This window comes from Dipodomys spectabilis, unplaced genomic scaffold, assembly GCF_019054845.1.
Source record: "Dipodomys spectabilis isolate Male_0828 unplaced genomic scaffold, ASM1905484v1 ptg000043l, whole genome shotgun sequence".
In the NCBI taxonomy this organism is placed as follows: domain Eukaryota; kingdom Metazoa; phylum Chordata; class Mammalia; order Rodentia; family Heteromyidae; genus Dipodomys; species Dipodomys spectabilis.
Genome location: NW_024870720.1, coordinates 22,793,189 through 22,815,117, shown reverse-complemented (window position 1 = coordinate 22,815,117; position 21,929 = coordinate 22,793,189). Strand labels below are relative to the sequence as shown.

The following is a 21,929-nucleotide window of genomic DNA, read 5'->3' as shown; positions in this document are numbered from 1 at the left end:
GCAAGCGCTCTACCACTGAGCCACCTTCCCAGCCCAACACATTATATCCCTTAAAGTACCAGAAAATTATATCTGCTCATCTCAGCATGTCATAGACTGATAAAACTCTGTTCAATAATACAATTTATAGTTCCAACAGGGTTGGTTTCTCATTCCCCCATTCATTTTGTTTCTGTTTTCCACTAAGTTTCCAAAGAGTTTGTAGCAATGTGACAAAAACATTTTAAACAAGGCTGTGAAGATTCTTGGTATTGATTTCTATCATGTTTATACATGTGTTCAGTGACTTCTACTTTTATTACTATCACCTGACCATGTACTTTTGTATTTTGTTAATATTATCTGACTTTAGTATTATCTGACTTTTATTATTACCTGATTAGAATTTTGTTCATATTATCTGACTATGATCATATTATTTGTCTTGGTTTGGTCCATTCTAACCATTACACAAAAAATAAAAAATGCTCATGCTTTTGTGTAAATCAGTCTTTTTCTCTAAGTAATGCTTAATTGTGATGGTTAGTCTCTTTATCTAAATTGATTATAATATTTGTTCAATTACTTTTGGATTTAAATGATATAGAAATGATAGAAATATATTTACCAATTAATTGTTCTCATTATTGGAGATCTTTAGGGATAATTTTTATCTTGTTGACTAATTGGTTGTCAAATGTATTATTTACAGTTTTTACATTAGGACTTTCATAAATAAAATTAGTACCACAGGTTAAAATGCTTATGTCTTACCAGCCACACCACTTGACCTCATTTTATCATTTTTCTCATCATTGTCACAGGGGTAATACTTACATCCCTACCATGGCGGCAGCATATGTGATGTAAAAACATCCATCACAAACCCTCCCTCAGTAAGTACTATTAAGATTGTTTTTGCTGTTCTAATTTGAATGTAGGACTATCTAGCGTATTGATACTATATTACTGAAGCAATTTATAAGGATAGTTGTCTTTCAAGGTACCTTATCAATAATATTCTGAATAACCTTTGCCCAAGAAAATACAGTATTGAAGCCATATGCAAGCGGAGATCCAGGACAGTATCAGTTACTTCCACCTTTTGAGACATTGTTTGCAATGAGAAATGTGAACAATGAGGACTCCAAGCCAATATCTGTGTGCAAAGCAGTGTGAAAGAGAAAGTCTATTTTCATGCAATGTTATGGTCATGTAAGTATGTTTCATAGCTACAGGCCAACATAAAGACATTTGGGCAAATGTAAGATCTACTTTGAAAGTGAGGCCCAAGTCAAACCACCAACATTGCATTCTGTGACCAATTGTTCCTTACCAGCAAAGTAACCTTGATTGTGGGCCATTGCAATTCATTTAACAAGTGTGACTTTCTCTAAAGTTATATTAAACTAAGAAGGGTAGGGACTTATATGAGGTCTAGGAAAGATCTTGTATTGTGTATTAATTATTTAAATTAGCAATCTTAGGTAGAGAGCACACAATTATGACCATAGTGACAACTGTGCCATTTCCTTGGCATTACTGGTTTCCATCATCTACTTGACACTTTATATAACATATATACTGTTAGTAAATTATATATATGTATATATACACACATATGTATGTATATGTATGTATGTATGTGCCCTAGGTCTTGAACTCAGAGCCTAGGTATTGTCTTTTAGATTTTTTTTTTCTCAAGACAAGTGTTCTAACACTTGAGCCAGAACTACATTTCTGGGTTTTAGGTGGTTATTGATGGTAAAAGTCTCATGAATTGTGCTCAGTCTGGCTTTGAACCATGATCCTTGATCCTCAGGTCTCAGCTTTCTTAGCAACTATGATTATAGACATGAATCACCAGTTCCCAGGTAGCTAATTATTTCTAACTATATTGATAATTATTTCTAACCACATTGACACTTTTGGTTAGTCATAGTTAATCATAGACCATGACTATATACAAAACAAAAAGCAACTCATTTTTTGTGAGGAAGACAGAAATCTGGCTTTTATGACTGACTCTCCTTGAATACTGGGGAAAGTTCAGATGAAAGTTGTATATTTGTGTGGAGAGGGCTGGTATTAACTGTTTTTGAGGATGGAATTTCTATAGAATGGAATAATAGCATCTATAAAAATCAAAGAGATGTGGGGCAATTTAGAGAAAATAAAAATTGAGTTTCAAATTATAGAGAAAAATAAAATACAAAGTTTATATAAAGCTTGTATTGCAGAAGTCGTTAAAGAAATTCAGTTATACTGTATTCATAGTAAATAGCTAGCGACTGGTGAACAGAGAAGGGTAGTAACACAAGAATGCAGAACATGGGGAAGAAAGGGAAGCTGGAAGACCACATATAAATTCTGTTGTTGTTGTTAAGTGAGTTTCTGAGGCCTATACAAAGAAAGTACCTAGCTCAGAGCCCCATTAAACTGCCTCTTCTATTAGCTACTTTATTATGTGTCCCTTGACTTTAGATATTGTATTTGGTATTCTGTTTAGAAATGCTTAAGTAACTCAGCTATAAATGGGTGTGGGAGAGGCTTATTTCTTGAGTGTTCTTCCAATAGAAACATAAATTTCAACTTTCCGGCTCCCTGTGAGACTGTCTGCCAAGCTACAAGACAGTTTCCCTGAGATCCCTCTGCATTTGCTTCCTGCATCTGAAGCACATTATAATATAATGAAGCTGATTTCAGACTTGTAGTGCCAAAACATTTCAGAAAATAAGATCAAAGACGATTTCCCACCTCTTCACAAAACTTCATCACCACCGTTTTATTCCTTTGTCTTTATTGTAAATAGTTTTAAAAGCAAATGGCATTAACTAAACATTGTGCAAAGACTGGCATACGTCTAGAGACATGAATACAAGCTTTCCCATGAATACAAGCAGTGTTTCTACAGTGGCTACTTGTTCTGTATTAAATGAGATATGGCATATCATTTTAATCTCACTCTTGGTTTTATAGTCCTTTTGTTTGCAGTCTTTTTTCAAATGCCAGTATACCCAAGTATACTGATGGATCTCTGTGAAACAAATAAGTTGGAAAAAATATTATAAAGAGGTTTAACAGAACTCAGGTACAGAAATTAAACCATCTTAAACAGTTTTCTCCTAGTTATTTGCAAATTCCCTCGATGTACTAGAATACAGGCAATTAAAATACTTAGAAAAAAAGTAAAACTCTGAAATTATTTGACCCATGCTAGTTTCACAGAAATTAATGACTTGGGTTTACACATCCTATAATTTAAAAATACTAACACATTCTCTTCACGAAATTAAATAAAAATTAAATTATGACATCTTTAGAGTACCTGGCACCGGGAAGAAATCTCCATACCAAATACATTCTTTTGACTGTCTGAAATCTCAGACCGCCCTATCACCTCTATAATTAGATATTCGACAATTTGCTTGTGAAGCGCATGGGAAATAATTACCCCGATTCTAGTTCACCCTCCCCCTTCAAAAAAAGAAAGAAAAGAAAGAAAAAAGCAGGGGGGAAGAACAGAAAGGGTCAATGTAGCCAGAGCCATATGGGTGTTTAAAAAACTAGCCACGACCTGCCAAGCCTGCGAATGCTCAGCTATGTGAAGCCAAGGTTAGGGATGCCACAAACCCATGAGGGGCAGCCGGAGAGGAGATCAACCCGAAACCCTCAGGGACCTGCTTCCATAGGAGCTGAGGGCTGAGCTGAGGTTGATTTTTCCATCTGCCTGTGGGCAACCGTGGTCCTCGCTGGCATCACCAGGAGGCTCCTTGGCCCTAATTATCCAGGGAGGAGGAAGACGCATCTTTCCCAGAGACCGCTAGGCAACACTCACCAAGGCAGCCTGCTGATTACTTCCCTGCGTGTGTGTGTGTGTGTGTGTGTGTGTGTGTGTGTGTGTGTGTGTGTGTGTGTGTACTGTGTGCAACTCACACCAGTAGAAGCTCGCTGGCGAGGCTGCGCGCAATCAGGGCGGGGAGGGAGAAGAGCCGAAGAGAGAGGAGGCAGAAGGGGAGGAGGGGAGGAGGGAAGGGAGTGGGAGGCGCAGAGTGCGCAGGCAGCAGAGCCGCCGGAGCTCCAGACACAGCGGGAGCCGCGCCGTGGCGGTGGCGTGGCAGCACCCGGCTCGCCCGCGCCTTCGCCCGCTCCGCCTCGGCGGGGGCCGGCGCGCACTCACCGCCTCCTCGCTGAGCCCGCCCGGGCCCGCAGCAGCTCCGGGCGCCGCCAGTCCCGCCCCTCGCCCGCGCGCAGCCCCGCAGCTCTTTCCAGCCCTCTTTGAACTCTGCCTCTTTGCCTTGGGCTCGCCTACCCTGTTCCCCACCCTCCCCCCCACCCCGCATGTTCTCAACCCCACTTCCTTTAGCCTGCCTTTATTTTATGTTCTTGCTCTTGTTGCCCTGGGGAGAGAGATTTCGTCTTGATTTTAAGATGACTTGTCTGCCTTACCCTCCTGCATCTCAGCTCTGAAGACGCGCAGAGAACCTTCACCTTCCCGGCCCAGTGGCATTTAAAGCATCATCATTCCAAAAAAAAAAAAAAAAAGAGTGGGGGAAAAAGTCTAAAGAGGCAAAAGAACACGTCGTGGGACCCCTGCCCCCCCACCCCCACGCCACCTTGGACTCCCTGGATCGAGCCCAATCCGGCACTGAACGAGCCACCAGAACTAGTCATTCATTTCTTCCTGCCGAGCCCGGGGCCCGAAAGGAGCCAAAGCAAACTTCAGCCGTCTCAACGGATCTGTGGTTCCCGCATTTGCAGGACTCGTGTGCCAGGAGGCACAGGACCGGGAAGACCACCGCCCCCCCCCCTCCCCACCTCCGGAGTCTCCTTTGCCTCCTCCTCCAGGCGGGAGCCGTGGACTGAACCGCTCGCTCCGGACAGTAGCAGGGGAGAAGGGTAGTAGAAAATGAGGGGCTCCGAGCCCCGGGGTGCGGGACTCCTGCGGACCCCAGGTAGCAGCGCGGACACTGCCCGCGCCCAGGTGTCCCTGGCCGGCTGCTACTCCGCACCTCGCCGGGCCCCCCTGTGGACTTGCCTTCTTCTGTGCGCCGCACTCCGGACCCTTTTGGCCAGCCCCAGCAACGAAGGTAAAGGGTGGGGGGTGGGGGGGGAGGGGGGCATTGGGGGAGGGACCGCGGCAACCTAGGGTGCAGGGGTGAGGCGGGGGCCTGAGCGTGCGGGTCTCCGCGCTCCACACTCACTCGAGCCCACCCCTCATCTCCCACGGAGATCCGTGGTCCTCCGCGGTGGCTGGCCTGTTCCCTTCTCGCTCGCTCCTGCTCTCCGCCCGTTTGGGGGCTGCATTGTTTGACACGAGCTGCAGAGTGCTGGGCGAGGAACCCGCGCGCGTGGACGGCGGCTGGTTGGGGGGCTGGGAAGTAAGCCCCAAGGAGCAAAGAGGGGGTCTTGAACCCCGCGCTGGGAGGTTGGGTGCGGCCCCCCGGGCGCGGGCGCGCTGGGGAAGTGTGGCATTTCGGGCTCAGTAGGCAGAGCATAGATGACGATCTTCGGGGGCTGATGAAGGTTTATGGAAACCGTTATTTAATGTTGGTCATGGGAACAGCTGTGTGTGGGGGGGTGGCTGATGCTTTTTACGGGGGGGGGGATGAGGGCGGTGAAAGTGAGGGCTAAGTGCCCATCTCGGGAGATGTTATTTAGGAAAGCTGCTGCTGCTGATCTAGGAGGGCAGCGAGGGCTTTTATTTCTTAGGGGAACAGGATAGCAAATAATAGTGATGATGATAATAATCATAATAAATAGAAGACTCCCTCATGGAACGGGTTCCATTCTCTTTGGGGAAGTCACTGTGGCACTGGAGCGCAGCTAGAAGAAGGCGGGAAGGTGGGTTGCGGCTGGTGGCAACTGCAAGGAGTTGTGGCTGGACCCCAGGCAGGGCTCATCTCCTGAGCCAGCAGACACCGGGTCCTGGGGTGCCCAGCCCTCTCCCCAATTTCTGTGCTCCAACTCAGAAGTCTGCTGGCCTCCCTCTAGGAGAGGAAGGCTGGGCACTGTCAGGAAAGGACACCTGCTCTCAGAGAAGCAGTGCTCAGCCCCTCGGATGCCCCCTTCTCCATGCATCTCCAGCCGCGGCTCCACCTCCCTCTCTGTCATCGCTGGACAGCGCTCGGGTGTCAGCTCACAGGCTGATCTCTCGTGGGGGTTTGGGGTGGGGTAGCGCAGCTTCACAGGTCCGGATCGGGGTTACACAGAGCGCACTTCTTCTCTAGGAAAACAGTAAAAAGCCACCTCCCTGGTTAGAGCACTTGAGGGTTTGCTTTGGGGTGAAGATTACCTTAAAGAAATCCCTTCCAGTCCCTGATGGGGGAGAGTGGGGAAGGGGGGAGGCGGCGCTGGCGCTGGACCTGGGAGACGAGGTCGCCACCAAGGCGGCATGATGGTGTGTGTCCCTGTGACTCTCAAGGGCTCAGCCTCTGCAGTAGGTGAGGGCGCTGAACTCCCATCCAAGTGTTCCCAGTTCCCAGAGAGCCCAGCGAAAGCTAGGCAGATCCTGCCCCCCACCCCCACCCCACCCACGGAACTTTCTCTCTTTCAACCTCTTTGGTTTTAAAAAGAAATCTGATCAAAGGATTGCGTATGTGTGTGGAGACGTAACCTCCCATGCTCAAACCCAGCAGTCTGTGTTTTGCCTTCCGGATAAAGTTGAAAAGTGTTTTCTGAGGTCCTAAAACGTTTTATGATCATCCCATGTTCGATTCATTAGGTGAGAAACCTAAAGGTTCCCAGAAGGGTTAGGGGACTTTTGGAATGTTTGTATGTTAGCCAGCGGCATCCTGGTTTGACTTTAAGCTGTTTATAGCATCATTCGTCTTCCGTTTCTAATTTCCAGTCTTGGGGGGGGGGGGGGAATCCATGTGCGATGGGAGAGGAAAACCGAGGTAGACAAGAGAGTCCCCTCCATGAGAAGGGGAAGGAGAGTTCTCAGGGAGGGTGGCACCAAGGGGGAAACCAGGGCCAAGTCCACGCAGGTAGGAAAATCAAGCAGCAGGAAAGGAAGGAAGCAGGAAGCAAGCCAGGGAGGTAACACCACCAGCCTTCTAATGTTTAAGCAGAGCATGAATCGAGAAGCAAGGAGCCAGGCTGATGTGAAATTTGGAGCTCACAGCTTCCCAGTTTACTGAATACACACCAAAACTTGGTCACAGTGACCTGAGGATTGGAGAGGCCTCCCCCAAAATTCAGCCACTTTTCCGCCTCCCCCTCTGGAAGACCCCAAGAATAAAAGCATTCCTGTTATTGGGTTCACATGTTGTGGCCTTTTCTCTTTTATGTAATTAGAAATATAGTCTTCACCTGATTTGTGCCTTCCCTCCCCCCACCCCCTTCTAATTCCTACCAATCCTGCCCAACAGTTTTTCAACCTCCAGTTACTGTGATCCTGGAATTTAGTTTTGGTTCTATGAAATCTACATTCTTCTTTTTGGCTTTCTCTGCTAATGTTATACATAGAACACCAAAATAGATGTTCAGCATTCTGTTATTTATTTAGCTGTTTAAGCTAATTTTTTTTCAATTGATTTTTGAAGAATCTTGAAATGTATGGAGCAGAAAGAGTTGAATTGCATATTAAATCCATTAGTAACTTACATTCATGTAATTTTTCTCCCAACCTATAAAGTTACATAGCTATTTTCCAAAATGTTGTGTATATATGTTATACATGCATGTAATATGGAATGCTCTGATAATGTAGAAAAATCAGGCTTCAAGACAGGAAAATATAGAATGTAAATTTTCTCTTTAAATTAATAGTATAGTGATTATTAAAAAATAACTTTTAACATAAGTAGAATTGAACAGAAAACCATATATCTTTTAAAAAGTAAAGACATTGTTCATACGAGATTTGTGTAGAATGACAATTTGTTGTAAACTGAAAATCAGAAAATTTACTTTTTAGCTTTGATTCTAAGCAATTTACAAGACAAATAGTTGTTGTGTTTTACAGGTATAAACCCCATGGAGAGGAAACATTTAAAATACATGCAAAATTTTTGTTATCAAACAACACAGAGGAATATTCAGCAGGAAACATTTCTCTGATCAAGCAGGATAATAATAGCAAGCTGTATCAACAAGTGACAACTTTGACAAATTTAATAAGGAAAAGGGGCAAGCCAACTGTTATGAATTTTTGGAGGTGGCACTGAACTTATTCAGTAACTGCCACTTTTTGCTGTCTGGAGATATATTTGTAAACAAGCATTATTTGACAAGTGCTTTTCTCAGCAGGGATTCTTGGCCAATTACTGCCTAACAGCTCTGTATTGAAAATGATTCACCAGCAGTGAATCAAGCTTAATTCATTGAAGCAACAGTCAGTAAAGTCCCAGTAAAATGTTTCTGACAGTTCAGAAGTTTGTATTTGAAAAGTCCAGTTCCTTGTCACTGCATGTTTCATGTTGGAGAAGGCAAAAGGGAAAGAAAAGGTTAAAAGGGTTTTTGTTTTTTTTAGGTTTTGTTTTGTTTTGTTTTATAATAGGACCAGGCCCATAAAATATATTGGAGGACATAATAGATTTGTAAAACTAAATGGCTTTATTCTGTGGCCTTGTCCTCCGGATGTAATTCATTTCTTTTTAGATAAACAGGCAAGACTTCACAGAAAAGGACAGTAAAAGTGTTCCCTCAACAGGACATTACTGAACAAGAAAAGCCATTACTTCTATTTGAATCTTAGACGGTTGGAACCAGAAAAGACCATAAAAAGTCCTGCCATTTTGCTTAATAAGCCATGAAAAGAGGAAGAGGGTAGATTGGGTTGTGACATATTAAGCTCTTTCTTGGGTGTCAGGGTAAACAGATAAGAGGATTTTACTTCCTCAAATAAAATAGAAATGAGGGGCATTCCCCAAATTTACACTGCAGTGAAAATTTTTGCCTTCATTGGAAATTTCCTTGTAGCTTTTGACTCTACCACTTGAGCTTAACAGCTGTGCACGCGCACACACACACACACACACACACACACACACACACACACACACACACACTCTCAAATGGATAATTTACCTTTCATTAGGAAAATATTGCTACCTTTCTACTTTTAAGCTATAAAAATGGTACAATTCTCAGTGCTATATTAACTGTAGATATTTTCGTTTATGAATCAAATTTAAGTTTTTCAAAATGAAGAAACATTGTACATACTTAAGAAAATAACAAGTGTAAATTGTACTGAAACTTCTTACACATTATTTTTTCTATTCAATGAAGCAGGTACATTTAAAATCAGTGACTAGCTCGAATTGATATTAACATTTTTCACAATCTTAAAATAGATCCATAATGGTTTTAATAAGCTATCAAAATAAATTAAAATATAATGCTTACATATTTAATATTATTAAACATTACAAACCAATACAATATTTTCCCTCTGCATTGTGATTATACAAGTAGTATGAGAGCTAAAAATGTAAATTGTTAGAGACTCAGAAGGCTACTTCCTGTACTGTCTAGTGACTTAACCTTATAAAAGGCAGGATGGGCCCAATAAAAGGATTTCTTAAAAGGACTTCTCCTGTCTGTTTTATACATACAAAACCCAACAGTTAGTTGATATTAAACATCTTATGTGTTGTATTTCAGACTGATATAATTAAATATAGTGTAAGTCTATTTCTGTATGTTTAAATTTTGAAAGTAATTTTTTAAATTCTAAAATATTTATCAACACAGATTTTAACAGTTCATATGTTTAGAAAAGCTTAATAATGCATACCTTCACAATAACCAAAATATGTTTATTCAATAAAATACAATAAACACAAGAAATAAAAACAGCTTCTTGAATGTAGGCATAATGATTTTTTAAAACAACTCTATGCTGTAAGAGACAGTTTTTAAAGCACTGTATAGTGTATGGCTTTTAGAAGGGTACAATATTTGACATTGTGAAAATTTTGTCTGAATTGTTGGTTTAATTGAAAATAGTTAGCTCAGAATATATGACATATATTTTAAGTAGGTTATTTTGAATTTACAATTCAAAAGATGATTATGTAAGAAGGTTTCACTTTATATTTATTTTCCCTTGTTCTGAATTTTCCAGAAAGTTGTTGGTCCAGAGGTAATGATGTATATTTTAGAGGTTTAAGCAAGGACTAAAGGAATACCCTGTAAGATTTTGTATGTGTCATTTTCAGTAACTCATACACCAGTATATATAGGGTACTGCTTTGATGAAGAATTTTTCACAAAACAGCAGAACCACTGATGCCATAAATGGTACTGCATAATAGGCATACAAAAATCAAAATGTAAATGTACCGATGTTCTTGAGTACTAGAGGATGCTCTTTGTATCACAACAATATTTTAATACTTAAACATTCTTAGTATTTGGACATTGGCATAATTGGAATTTATATCATTTACATCAAAGTTTTTACATGGAAGGTATTTATTCACTCTACTTATTTTTACATATAATGTGATTCTAATTTAATATTATAATGGGATATATATAATTGAACTTTAAATGTAATTCTGGTGGCTAAATCTCATGATAATTAGAAACTTTTAAATTCTTATTTAATTTCTTCCACTATCCTCTAAAAAATTCTTAATTGATCAATGTCTTAGTGTAAAGAAATATAGAAAAATGTTATAACATATATAAGAAATTGAACTGAGCCTGATGTAATGTCTAGTAATTTATCATATTACCTTTCTTTTTTCCCAAAGTTCAAAATTTTTATCTTTTGTCCCTAATGAGAATGTTAGATGTCACATGTCAGGAAAAATTAATGTAATTTAACTTGGATTTTTAAATGGTGTAGCTTTATCCAATTTATTAACTATCACTTAATTATAGTTTGAATGCAGTTCAAACAATGATGATTTTCTTTTCCGTGATTTAAAGAAATCTTAAGGAGTAATGTCAAACACTTAAAACTTGCCTGAAAATCCTGTTCAGAATTGTGTGTGAATTTTGCCCTTAGAATAACAGTTATATTCTATTTTTTTAAAAAAGCCTAGTTGTTTCTGTTCATAATTAAAGTTTTCTCTCTTTTTTTTTTTTTTGATAGGGTTCACAGCCTTGGTCTCTTATCATCTTATGAGTTATTTTACTAATACTGTTTAAATTATTTCTCAAACAATCAGACAGGATACAAAACTTTGTTGAAAGAAGGGAGAATCTAGGTCATGCTTTCTTTCCTATGTGTCTCCCAGTGATTCACAGTTCATGGTTTTAATTATGGTGCTTTTATTAAGCTGAGCATAATAATCTGGCTGAGATGTGAGTGAAAAGGGGTGCTCATGGATACGTTTTGGGACATGTGAAAGTTTTGTGGCAAGGGTAGAAGAAAGGCAAGAAGGACATCAATATGTTACCACTACAGGTTCAATATCAATTCAAATGTTTCGTCTTCACTTTAATGCCATTTAAAGATACTGCAGTTTATAGACCTCCTCTCCACCTCATCCATAACACACACTTTAACTTTATACTTGTTTCTCTTTGACTCCGAAGATATGAACCACAATATAAGAGGAAAAGGAATTTCATGGATAATATTATTTCAACTATATGTATATATTTTACCTTGTAATTAATTCATTGATAGTTATATTGTTTGATTCATGCTAAACACTTGTAGTTAGGCACTCTATGTATTAAATAATTTGGATTAAAATAACTGTAATAATTTTAATTGCATTTTAATTTTTGGACTGCTGCCCAGGTCATCATCTTCCTCTATCAAGTTTTTCTTCAGTTGTAAATAAACTGGGCCACAGCTTTAAGTCAGTGAATTACTTGAAAAAATGAAGTCAGAAAATCAAAGACTGAAGGTTGAAATATTTTGCATATGCTTTGTGAGAAAATGTTCCTGCTTGGAAACATGTTTCAGGCTAAGTTTTGGAAGACTTAGAGAAAATACAGTCTGTTCTTTTTCACACAGAGATGGATACTGTCCCTTTTTTTTGTATATAGTAATATCATATTCGAGCTTTCATCTGTCATATCTTTCCCTCATTTGTGTTTCCTTCCCCAAGAAGGAAACACAAGTGAGGACAGTAACAGCCAATTATTGTTATATACCAACATCCTAAAGGAAGTTACGATTTCCAATTGTGTGTTATGGGGACGATAAAAATTGCTTATTGATCATGTCCCTGAACATTAAAAAATAATAATAGTATCAAATTTAGTCATACATTTGAAAGATAATTCAGGAATCAGAGTGTAAAAGTTTCTAATCTCTATCAGCTTTACCTTTCTTCTAAGATAGTTCATTTATTTATTTTGCAGTGGCTGGACCTTCCTGTTCCAGGATGCTTGTTAATGTCTTTTCTATGGAAAGACAAACTCAGCAGGGAGCTCCAGCTGGCACCAGTTCAGCCCAGCAGTCCCAGAAGGAGCTTGGTCTCTGAGCCAAGTTGAGTTTTCACTCATAGCCCTCCTTTCCTGTAATAATAGCAAGAAAGGTGAGGCAGGCTGCCAATCCTATGGAATAAGACAATGGATGCTCTTCTTGTCCAAAGAGTTCACTCTAGGCACTGCAGTTCTCAAAAGAGGTAGAACCAGTCTCTTAAAGTACAAAATACTTGAAAAGGATTTTGATCATGTGTGGGTTCCAGCCAGCACATTTGATTTCATTTGTAGGAGTGGCCCCAACAGAAAGCAAAATACCAATTTAGTATTATGAACTTTGAGTCTCTGGTTTTGATTTAAGCCTGTGAAACCAAGTAAGGAAAGAAATAAATGGTATGAAATCACAGGAAAAATAAAGAAATCACACACAAAAAAATACAAGTGAAATTCTTGGCTCTGGATTTAAAAGTAAACACTTTGATTTTTACTTTTTTTTGGCTCTTCTTCATCACGTATTAACAAAATTCTTTTTAATTTCAGTTCATTTAGCAGTAATCTTGCTCATAATGACACTACACACTTCCCATAACTGTTGTAGAGAGAAAATGGAACGAATCAGTGCTCTAACTAGTAGTGTTCTACACAAAACTATATTGTCAAAAGGCACAGGAAATCTAAGAGCATAACTAATGGAATGTTCTTCATGGCTAATGTGTGTTAACTTCGTTTGCTGGTAAGGATCAGGATAAAAAATCTAAGGGAAATACTCAAAGAAAATTATATGTACATATATGTATACACATATATGTATTTATGTGTATGTATAAACACACATATACACATGTATATACATACATAATGTATATATGTCACAATAATGGTGCAGTTGAAAATAAGATGTCAACACCATGAACACAGTTCTGCCAGATCTCAGGGTTGTAGTTTCAAATAATTAAAATGGAAATGGAAAGACACCTTCATAGAGTTGCAAGGAGAAAAATGTAATTACATTGCCTAGGACAATTCCTAATGCTACATGGGTACACTACAAATGCTAATTTCTGTCTCCCTCGGTGTATACAGGTCATCTAAGACATGATTTCATAGTCACAGGTCATCACCTTGCTTGAATGGGATGAGTAAAGGGAATCTGGACTGGGAATACAATCTAACAAAAGGAAATTTCAAAGATAAATTTTCCATAGAGTTATCCAAGATAAAATCCAGCCACATGATATGTCCCAATTTGCTGCTAGTTTTCCATGCTATTTAATGTTTAATGTGGAGACTTGAATAGAAAATAAAGGCATGACCATTAGTACAAAAGTTATGGATTTCAAATGTTACATTATACCTCATTTTTTTCCATACAAAAGTGGTTAGAAAGAAAAATGCTTTCCTTTAGCCACAAAACATACCAAGAAATATTTTTACATATTTGGGATACTATGTCTTAGCATAGTATCTTCTTGGTTTTACTTCAAAACATTTATAATACATTATATAAATTATATATGCATTTAATACATTATCGTATTCTATATTTTATACTCTCTGGATAGAGAGGAAGTCCTTTAAATCTGAAACATGTTGCTGAAAGTAGCAAGTAGCAAGTGCCTAGATTTTTTTTGTTTTGTTTTTTGTTAGTAGTGGGGCTTGAACTCTGGGCCTGGGCGCTGTCCCTCAGTTCTTCAGCTCAAGACTAGCACTCTACCACTTAGCCACAAAGCCACTTCCTGTTTTCTGAGTGGTTTATTGGCTATAAGACTCTCATGGACTTTCCTGCCCTGGCTGAACCACAATCCTCAGATCTCAGCCTCCTGAGTAGCTAGGATTACATGCATGAGCCTCTGGTGCCTGGCTAGATATGGTTTTTAGGTTGAAATATGCAATTTTTCTTGTTAAGAAATGTACTCATTATCTTGCCCATGTAATTGTAACCTCTCTGTACAGTATTTTCACAATAAAAAAATAAAATTAAATTTAAAAAATTAAAAAAAATAGAAATATACACAGGATTTTATATTCTCAAAAAGTATTAGTATTTAGTATTAATACTTAAACTCAGGGCTGGGAGCTATACTTTAGCTATTTCCATTCAAATTTTACACTGTATCAACTGAGCTATAGATCCATTTCTGTGTGTGTATTTGTGATGATGGTTAATTGGAAGTAAGAATCTCAAGGATTTTTCTATCTGGGCTGGCCCTGAGCCATGATTCTCCGAGCTCAGCCTCCTGAGTAACTACCATTATAGACCATGAACCATCAACACACCTGGGTCAAAAAGATTTTAAAATAATTATTTGAGGAATTTTTTTAACTGGTTGGTATAAGGAAATTAAGGAAATATTGTACTTGGATCTGCTTATAAAATACACGTTCATTCATGCTCATGAATGCATATATTTTGTACAATAAGTATAGGCAGCATTAATTCTTGATTTGCAGTGTGTCCAAAATTATATAGGTATTAATTTGTCTTCCTCTAAATAGTACTAGAAAATAACCTTTGAGACTATTATTCATATCATAATTATTCTATTTTACAAATGAGGAAATCAAAGTAGGATATAGTTAAATGAGTGGCCAGGTTTACACATGGTAAAAACTGCATTCCAACACAGGCATTGTGACTGAGAAACTGCTCTTACTCTTACTTAAGGGAAGATAGCTGTCATCCATTACCCTTAGTCACTCTGATCTTTGCTATCCAAATAATGGCATGGTCCAAAGATAAGCCAAGTACAGTGAAGAGCATACAGTGAAGGGCGTTCATGTGAAGTTCTGGAGGCATGGTCACTTATAATTCTCATCTTTTCTCTAATGAATTAGTCATCCTCTGGGTGACTTGCTAATGCATGCTGGCTTACCAATAGTGTCACTACACTTTTTGTCCTTGGCCAAAACCCCACCCCCTCAAGGTGAGATCTAGTCCCCCAAATTTCTTCCTTTCCATTTCAAATCAAATGTTCTTTATCTTGGAAAATTTCCTCTTATTTTAGAATGACATATTTTAGTCCCTGAGAACTAAACAGACTAAGTTTTAGGTATACCTTGGATATGCAAAATCTCTGTAAGAGACTTATTTCCAAACAGTTTTGTCAATTGTTAATCACCAGTTCCTGCGTTATGAAGAACAGAGAGGTATTTGAAAATATAATTTTGTCCTAACTTGTAACAAATTACATTTTAAGCAGCATGAAGGGCTCTGTGCAAAATATATTCAGTTTTTGTGTCAAGTGCAAGCCAACTACTAGGTGTATTTTCCCTTTATATATATATAGAACATTGTATTAATATTTTGCAATCACTTTTAAGTAATTTTTCATAATGAAAATTCACTATTTCATATGGACTTTCCAGTAAAACCTGTAGGACTAATAGCAAAATTTGCCTTTACAAAGGTAATTTCATTTATAAATGAAGTAAATCAAACTGGAGCATTTGATCTCATTACAAATTATGAAAAGTATAAAAAAATCAAAATCCTTTGACTACAGGATGAATGTCACATCTTTAGACTGTGTGAGATACAATCATAAAATATAAGGGTACAAGCTCTGAACTGTGGTTCAACCAACCAGAGCAGTATTAACCTTAAGCAAACCAGAAAACATCTCTATTTTCTTGGCTATAAAGTGAGGATGTGATTATAGTACAGTTTAGGGTTGAACAATTAAATGGGCCTAAATCATCAAAGTGCTCTGTTAAAGTTCAGATATGTAAGTAAGAGTTGAAAGTGTTAAATGTTACATGTGCATAGAAATAGTATTAGTTGGAACCATGACATTTAACAAGTCTAATTTTCTGCATTAGTCAGCGAGTGCTGTCTAATATTTATTATAAATAGAAATAGCAGAAGAAAAGCACTTGGCTTCAGTTCAGTAGCTCAAGCAGCCTTTATTTACTCCCTGGGCAAATCACTTCAATGGCCCTTCAGTGCTCTAGGATAAAATCTAAACTCCTTGAGAATGAGTACAAAGTTCTCAATGACTTGCTGCTAGTCCACCTCCCCTGCCAGTTTTCCATCTCTTCTTGAAGACAACTGTTCTGAGGTGAAGTGCTGCTTTCAATGCACTTTGCTTCTCTGAGCTCAGTCAGAAACAATTGCCTCCTTCTTCTGTGTAACTTGATCCTCCTCCTGGTTCTGCACAGATCAAGGTCTGCAAGTTTATGTAATCATATTTATTCCAGATAGGGCCTATTATAGCAAAATGGAATTGTGCTGTATTTCCATACATTTCTGATCTTTACCAAATTTTAAAAAAACTCTAAAAGGTAAAGGTTAATCAGAGAAATAGTTTTCTTCTGAACTGAGAATTTACTATTCACAGAGATAGTATGATTTGCCAAGCAAAGCAATGTGGATTCCAATGAAACTTCAAGTAGAATATGTTTTTCCATTTATCAATGCATCAGTATGAAGAAATGGTTGCCTATCATAAAACATTGAGAGCCAGATATCAAACATAAATTTTTTCCATTATAGATCATTGGTAAAGAATGTTATACTCAAAGTTTTGCTTAGTAAATGATTACTATTAAGAAATTTAAGAGACTTTAAAGTCACTATTTTACCCATATCCTGTGTAACTTTCTTACTATATTGTTTATAGCTCTTTTCCTAAATCTATAACCATTATAATTTATGTTCTGGTGTAATATCATAACTTTAAATTTATAATTACATATTATTATATAGTTGTTAATATTAGTAATTATATATTGTATAATTATGTAAGTATAATTATATAGTATAATTTAAAAGTGGTTTTGTAAAGCTTACTTTAGTTGAAAACAATACCAAATGAAAGAGTTACTAAAAGAATTTGAGGGGCTGGGAAGGTGGCTCGGTGGTAGAGCGCTAGCCTTGCATGCATGAGGCCCTGGATTCCTTAGCACCACATAAGCAAAAAGAAAAAAGCCAGAAGTGGCGCTGTGGCTCAAGTGGTAGAGTGCTAGCCTTGAGCTGAAGAGCTGAGGGACAGCGCCTGGGCCCAGAGTTCAGGCCCCATGACCGGACCCCCCCCCCCCAAAAAAAAAGAATTTGAAGAAACATACCTTATTTTAGGTTTATTGAATTCATTGATGAAAAAGTCCTCCTAGTACCAGTAGCAAACCTGGGGAAAATAGTAAATAGCTTGTGATCAATATGCCTTTATAAATTATAAAATATGCTATATTTTTTCATTTTCTTATAATAAATTCCAAAATTCATAAGATTTGAGCCATTGAATCAAATATAAAGTCATAAAATCAAAATTTCTACTTTAAACATTGTATAATTTTACATATAGAAAAAGCAACTAAAACAAAACATCTATTCCTTAATCGTTTCAAATTTTGGGAGAATAGATGGATGTAGTCTTTGATTTGTTCTGGATTTCCTAGATTATAATCTCTTAAGCATACTGTAGGTTCATAACATGTTAAAGATTCTGAATATTGCAAAGAAGAAAATATGTGCCATATATTATGTGAAGAATAGCTTTAAAATGGATTTTTTTTAATGTCTTTTTTTGGGCAGGTGGTGCCAATTTGGGGCTTGAAATCAGGGCGTAGGTGCTATTCCTGATCTTTTATTTTTTTTCTTGTGAAGGCTAGCCCCCTACCACTTGAGCAACAGCTCCACTTCCAGCTCTTTGTTGGTTAATTGGAGATAAGAGTCTCACAGACTTTCCTGTCTGGGCTGGCACAGAGCTGCAGTCTTCAGATCTCAGCCTCCTGAGCAGGTAGGATTACAAGTAGAGTCACTGGTGCCTGGCAAGTAAACTTCTTAAGGAGAGGTTTTAGTTTCTTGAAGATGCCTATAGTTAGCTATCCCTCCAAGAAAAATAATTTTAGTTACTATAAAATAAGAATAAATACATAAAAATATCAGAGTATTAGATTCTACTGAACAATGAGACTTATTTTAATTGAGCCCTTCTTCAGCTAGCAGGGATTTAAAACATAATTTCTTTGGATACATAACACATAACCTTCTTTAATTCTAACAACAACCCTCTGAAATTCATATTTTAATTCTAGTTTGTGGATGGAAATTGAGCTTTGGAAAATTCCAGCTAGTTCAGTGATTTGCTCACAGAACACACTATGAGAAGAGTCAGGCATGTGTGGTGTTGGAGCTCTTGGCTTTACTCACTATGCTGGTGTGGCATATATCCAAATGTCTTTATTTGTATTTTATTTATTCCTATATTTCAAGGAAGGACTTATGTTTTATATAAGTCATATGCTTCCTAAGAAAATACAATAACAAGGATAATGTATGCAAAGAATATGAAAACATGTAGTAAGGTTATCTCATAATCATTAATGCTAAAATGATTACATAGAAAATTTTAGGTATTAGCTTTCAATATTACAGCTCTTCTTTTCTGGTAGAAACTCTGACAATGCAATAGGGAACTAACTATTTTCTGGTGGGAATCTGAAAGAAATTAATGGCACATATTTTGTTTGGGATTTGGAGGACACCAGGAACAATACTAAAATATTTCAAATAATGAAGAACTGATTTTTATCTCAGGTTATAGTATATAAAGGAAAGCCAAGGACATAATATCAGCTGTGTTTTATGTTTCCCCTTTTCTTTCTTCCTTCTTTCCTTCCTTTCTTTCTTCCTTCCTTTCTTTTTTTGTAACAGCAATTCTAATTGGAATGAAAACAAAAATCACAGTAGAAGCTAATACACAAAGCAGATAATAACGGTTTTCCCTGGGTGTGTTTTTATCTTTTACATTCCTTTACCTGCTTATATCTTTGTAACTTCTGGGGCAATTAGGAGCTTTGTTTGAAGATCTCTGTATTAGGACATGAAAGAAATGTCTAGAACATTAGTATGATATTATAATACCATGAATAAACATGTAGCTAAAGTATTTTTGAAAGTATATCAAATATTAAGTATAAGACTTTATGCACTTTAGTTTGAACTAGTATTTCCTTATCCAAGTGCTCATCAGAGCCAAATTGTTAAACACACCAAACCTAATCTTGCTTAAACTTACTGAAACAAAATTTATTAAAGCATTTCCAATGAAATCTATACTTCTGTAATAGGGGAATCATTAGTTTTAGGAACATCTTTAATTATGACTTCTGTCTTTGTTTATGAATCTTTGCTTAAAACAGAAATACTCACAACAGAATGTGTGGACTGGGCCTGATGCCAATCGACGACGACAGCAATTTAAAGATCAAAAGTTAACCTTTAGAAATCCTTACTATAATTTGCTATTGCCACAGCAATCTAACTGTGGAATAGGTGGAATTATATCTTTTTGAACCAAGACATAGTCAAATTTTAACATGGTATAATATTAATTGGGTAGAATATTCAGTGGCTGGATTAGTAGAGGAGAAATTTCTAAAATGCCAAGTCTTGTAGGTTTTAACTAACGTCCTGATATTGGAGGTTTTACAAGAAACACTAATACATTTACATATGAAATCTGTTCTACATCATATTCTTAGGAAAGGAGGACAAAGACAAAATTCTTACGTGTATCAGATCATATAAAATAATATTTATTGAAATGAACTCCAGCAAATGAAAACAAGAAGGTTTGTTTCCTTTGTTGCTGCTCCTCTTTTCTTTTCCTCTTGCTTGTTCATTTATCTGTCTTTGGGAGGGTAAGTAGGGGCATAAGGAGGGACAAAAGGACATAAATGCAGCAGTGTACTCACTGGACACTATGTTGAAAATGGACTATACAACTTGTGGGTGGTAATGGGAGGGAAAACGTGGGAGAGAGTGAGGGAAGGGGTGACATTGTCCAAAAATAAATGTACCCTTTATCTGATTCATGCAACTATAATCCCTCTTTACATCACCTTGATAATAATAAAAAGTTTTAAAAATGAACTGCAGTTGATTACAATGTGAGGGATACAAATACCACGTTTAACCAAACAAACCATCAACAACAACAACAACAAATAAAACCACAACATCCCCAGGATTCTTTTTTAGTCTGTTTTTGCATTACAATAGCAAATATCTGAGATAATCAACTGACAGAGTATATGTGTGTGTGTCTGTGTGTTTTCTTTATTCACAGTCTTTGACTGATTAGATCTGTGGCACTCAGAGATGGGAGCAGCATGATGTTGGAAGAGACCTTTCACCTCATGAGTAGGAACAAGCAGAGAGAAAGAGGGAGTTTGTTAGTTTATCTGTGTTTGGGAGGGTAAGGGCAAGGCGGGGGGGGGGGGGGTGGGCGCAGAAAGGTAAAACAAAGTGTAAGCAAATATAACAGTGGTACTCACTGCACACTATGTGGAAAATGACCTATACAACTCGTGGATAGGGACAGGAGGGAAAAACTGGAAGAGAGTAAGGGAAGGGGAGACATGGCTCCAAAAGAAATGTATTCATCACCTGACTTATCCCCACTGTAACTCACCTCTAAAATAACAATTATATCTATCTATACCTATCTATAGATATAGATAGATATATAATTTTATTTTATTTTAAAGAGGGAAGTTTTAGAGTCACACTATTTCCTCCAACCAAGTATCCCCAGAGACTGGAAGAACTCTCACTAGGCTTCATCTCTTAAAATTTCCACCCCCTCCCACAGTGCCAGCTAGTGACTAAGCCTTCTGTCATGGGTCTTTGGGGAACTTTTTAAGCTACAAGTTATAGAGAGGGAAGGGTGGCGGAGACACAGACAACAGAAGTTCAATAATCTAGTACTGGAAGCAAGAAAAATTTGTATATCAAAAGGTAACATAAATGACTGTGAAATAGTATGTACAATGTAGAAACATAAGATGTTCAGAAGTTGTAACAATAGGTATCTAAGTGAAAAACTATTTAAATTGTAGTTTGGGACATAAGCAATGACTATGTATGGCGATTGGCTTCAAAACTCAGTATAAAATTGTATGTATCATTTTATATTTCACTTCCCATCATAATAAGCTCATTTTGCATGAGTTTATACATGCACTATACAACACATTCTAAAATGCCACTATTAACTAGGATAGTCTTCTCTTAAGAGATTCAGCGTTGTAATATTGGTGGGTTATTTAACAGATAATTTAAATCTAAAGAGTATTTTTAGTACCTAGCATTTGTGTGGTTGAGCAATCAGGACGGTACTTCCTATTTTATTCCCTGATGTGTCCCTAGAGTTTTGAAAAACGGTTGGCACTTAAATAGAAGCTCAATAAATATTTGCTTATAAATGAATCTTCATCATAGGCATCATAGTCCATCACACTAGAGCTGATGTCTCTCAATAATTTATATACTACTTCCACTCTATAGGCTTATATTATGTTGTTATCATATAACACAAAAATTGTCACAAAGTAGACTAACATATAGATATTTTGAAAAATGTTTGAGAAAGAGTTTTGTGGATGGATGTCTGGTGATTTAGGTTCAGTAGCTGGGAGATGTCCTGACAGGAACCTGTCGTTTTCTTGCCTCTATTCTCATGTATGCTACTTTAAGATTACAAGGAGGCCGTTATTTCTGAGAATATGAAATTCGATTCAGAGAGAGAAGAAAAAGAAGGGAGGATAAAGACCAATGAACACTGTGGGCGGGCATTTATTTCCGTAGTTTGGACAAAAAAAAAATC

The 21,929-nt window shown here is 37.7% G+C and overlaps 1 protein-coding gene across 2 annotated transcripts in view; it reads left to right on the top strand.

The window, feature by feature from the left end:
- The first annotated feature begins 4,888 nt into the window (after positions 1-4,888).
- The window catches only part of Epha5 (EPH receptor A5), a 293,039-nt gene continuing 275,998 nt past the window's right edge, over positions 4,889-21,929 (top strand). For both annotated transcript variants that reach the window (XM_042678116.1, XM_042678115.1), the window contains exon 1: positions 4,889-5,069. In XM_042678116.1, coding sequence (XP_042534050.1) covers positions 4,889-5,069 — 181 coding nt within the window. The remainder of the gene's footprint in view (positions 5,070-21,929) is intronic.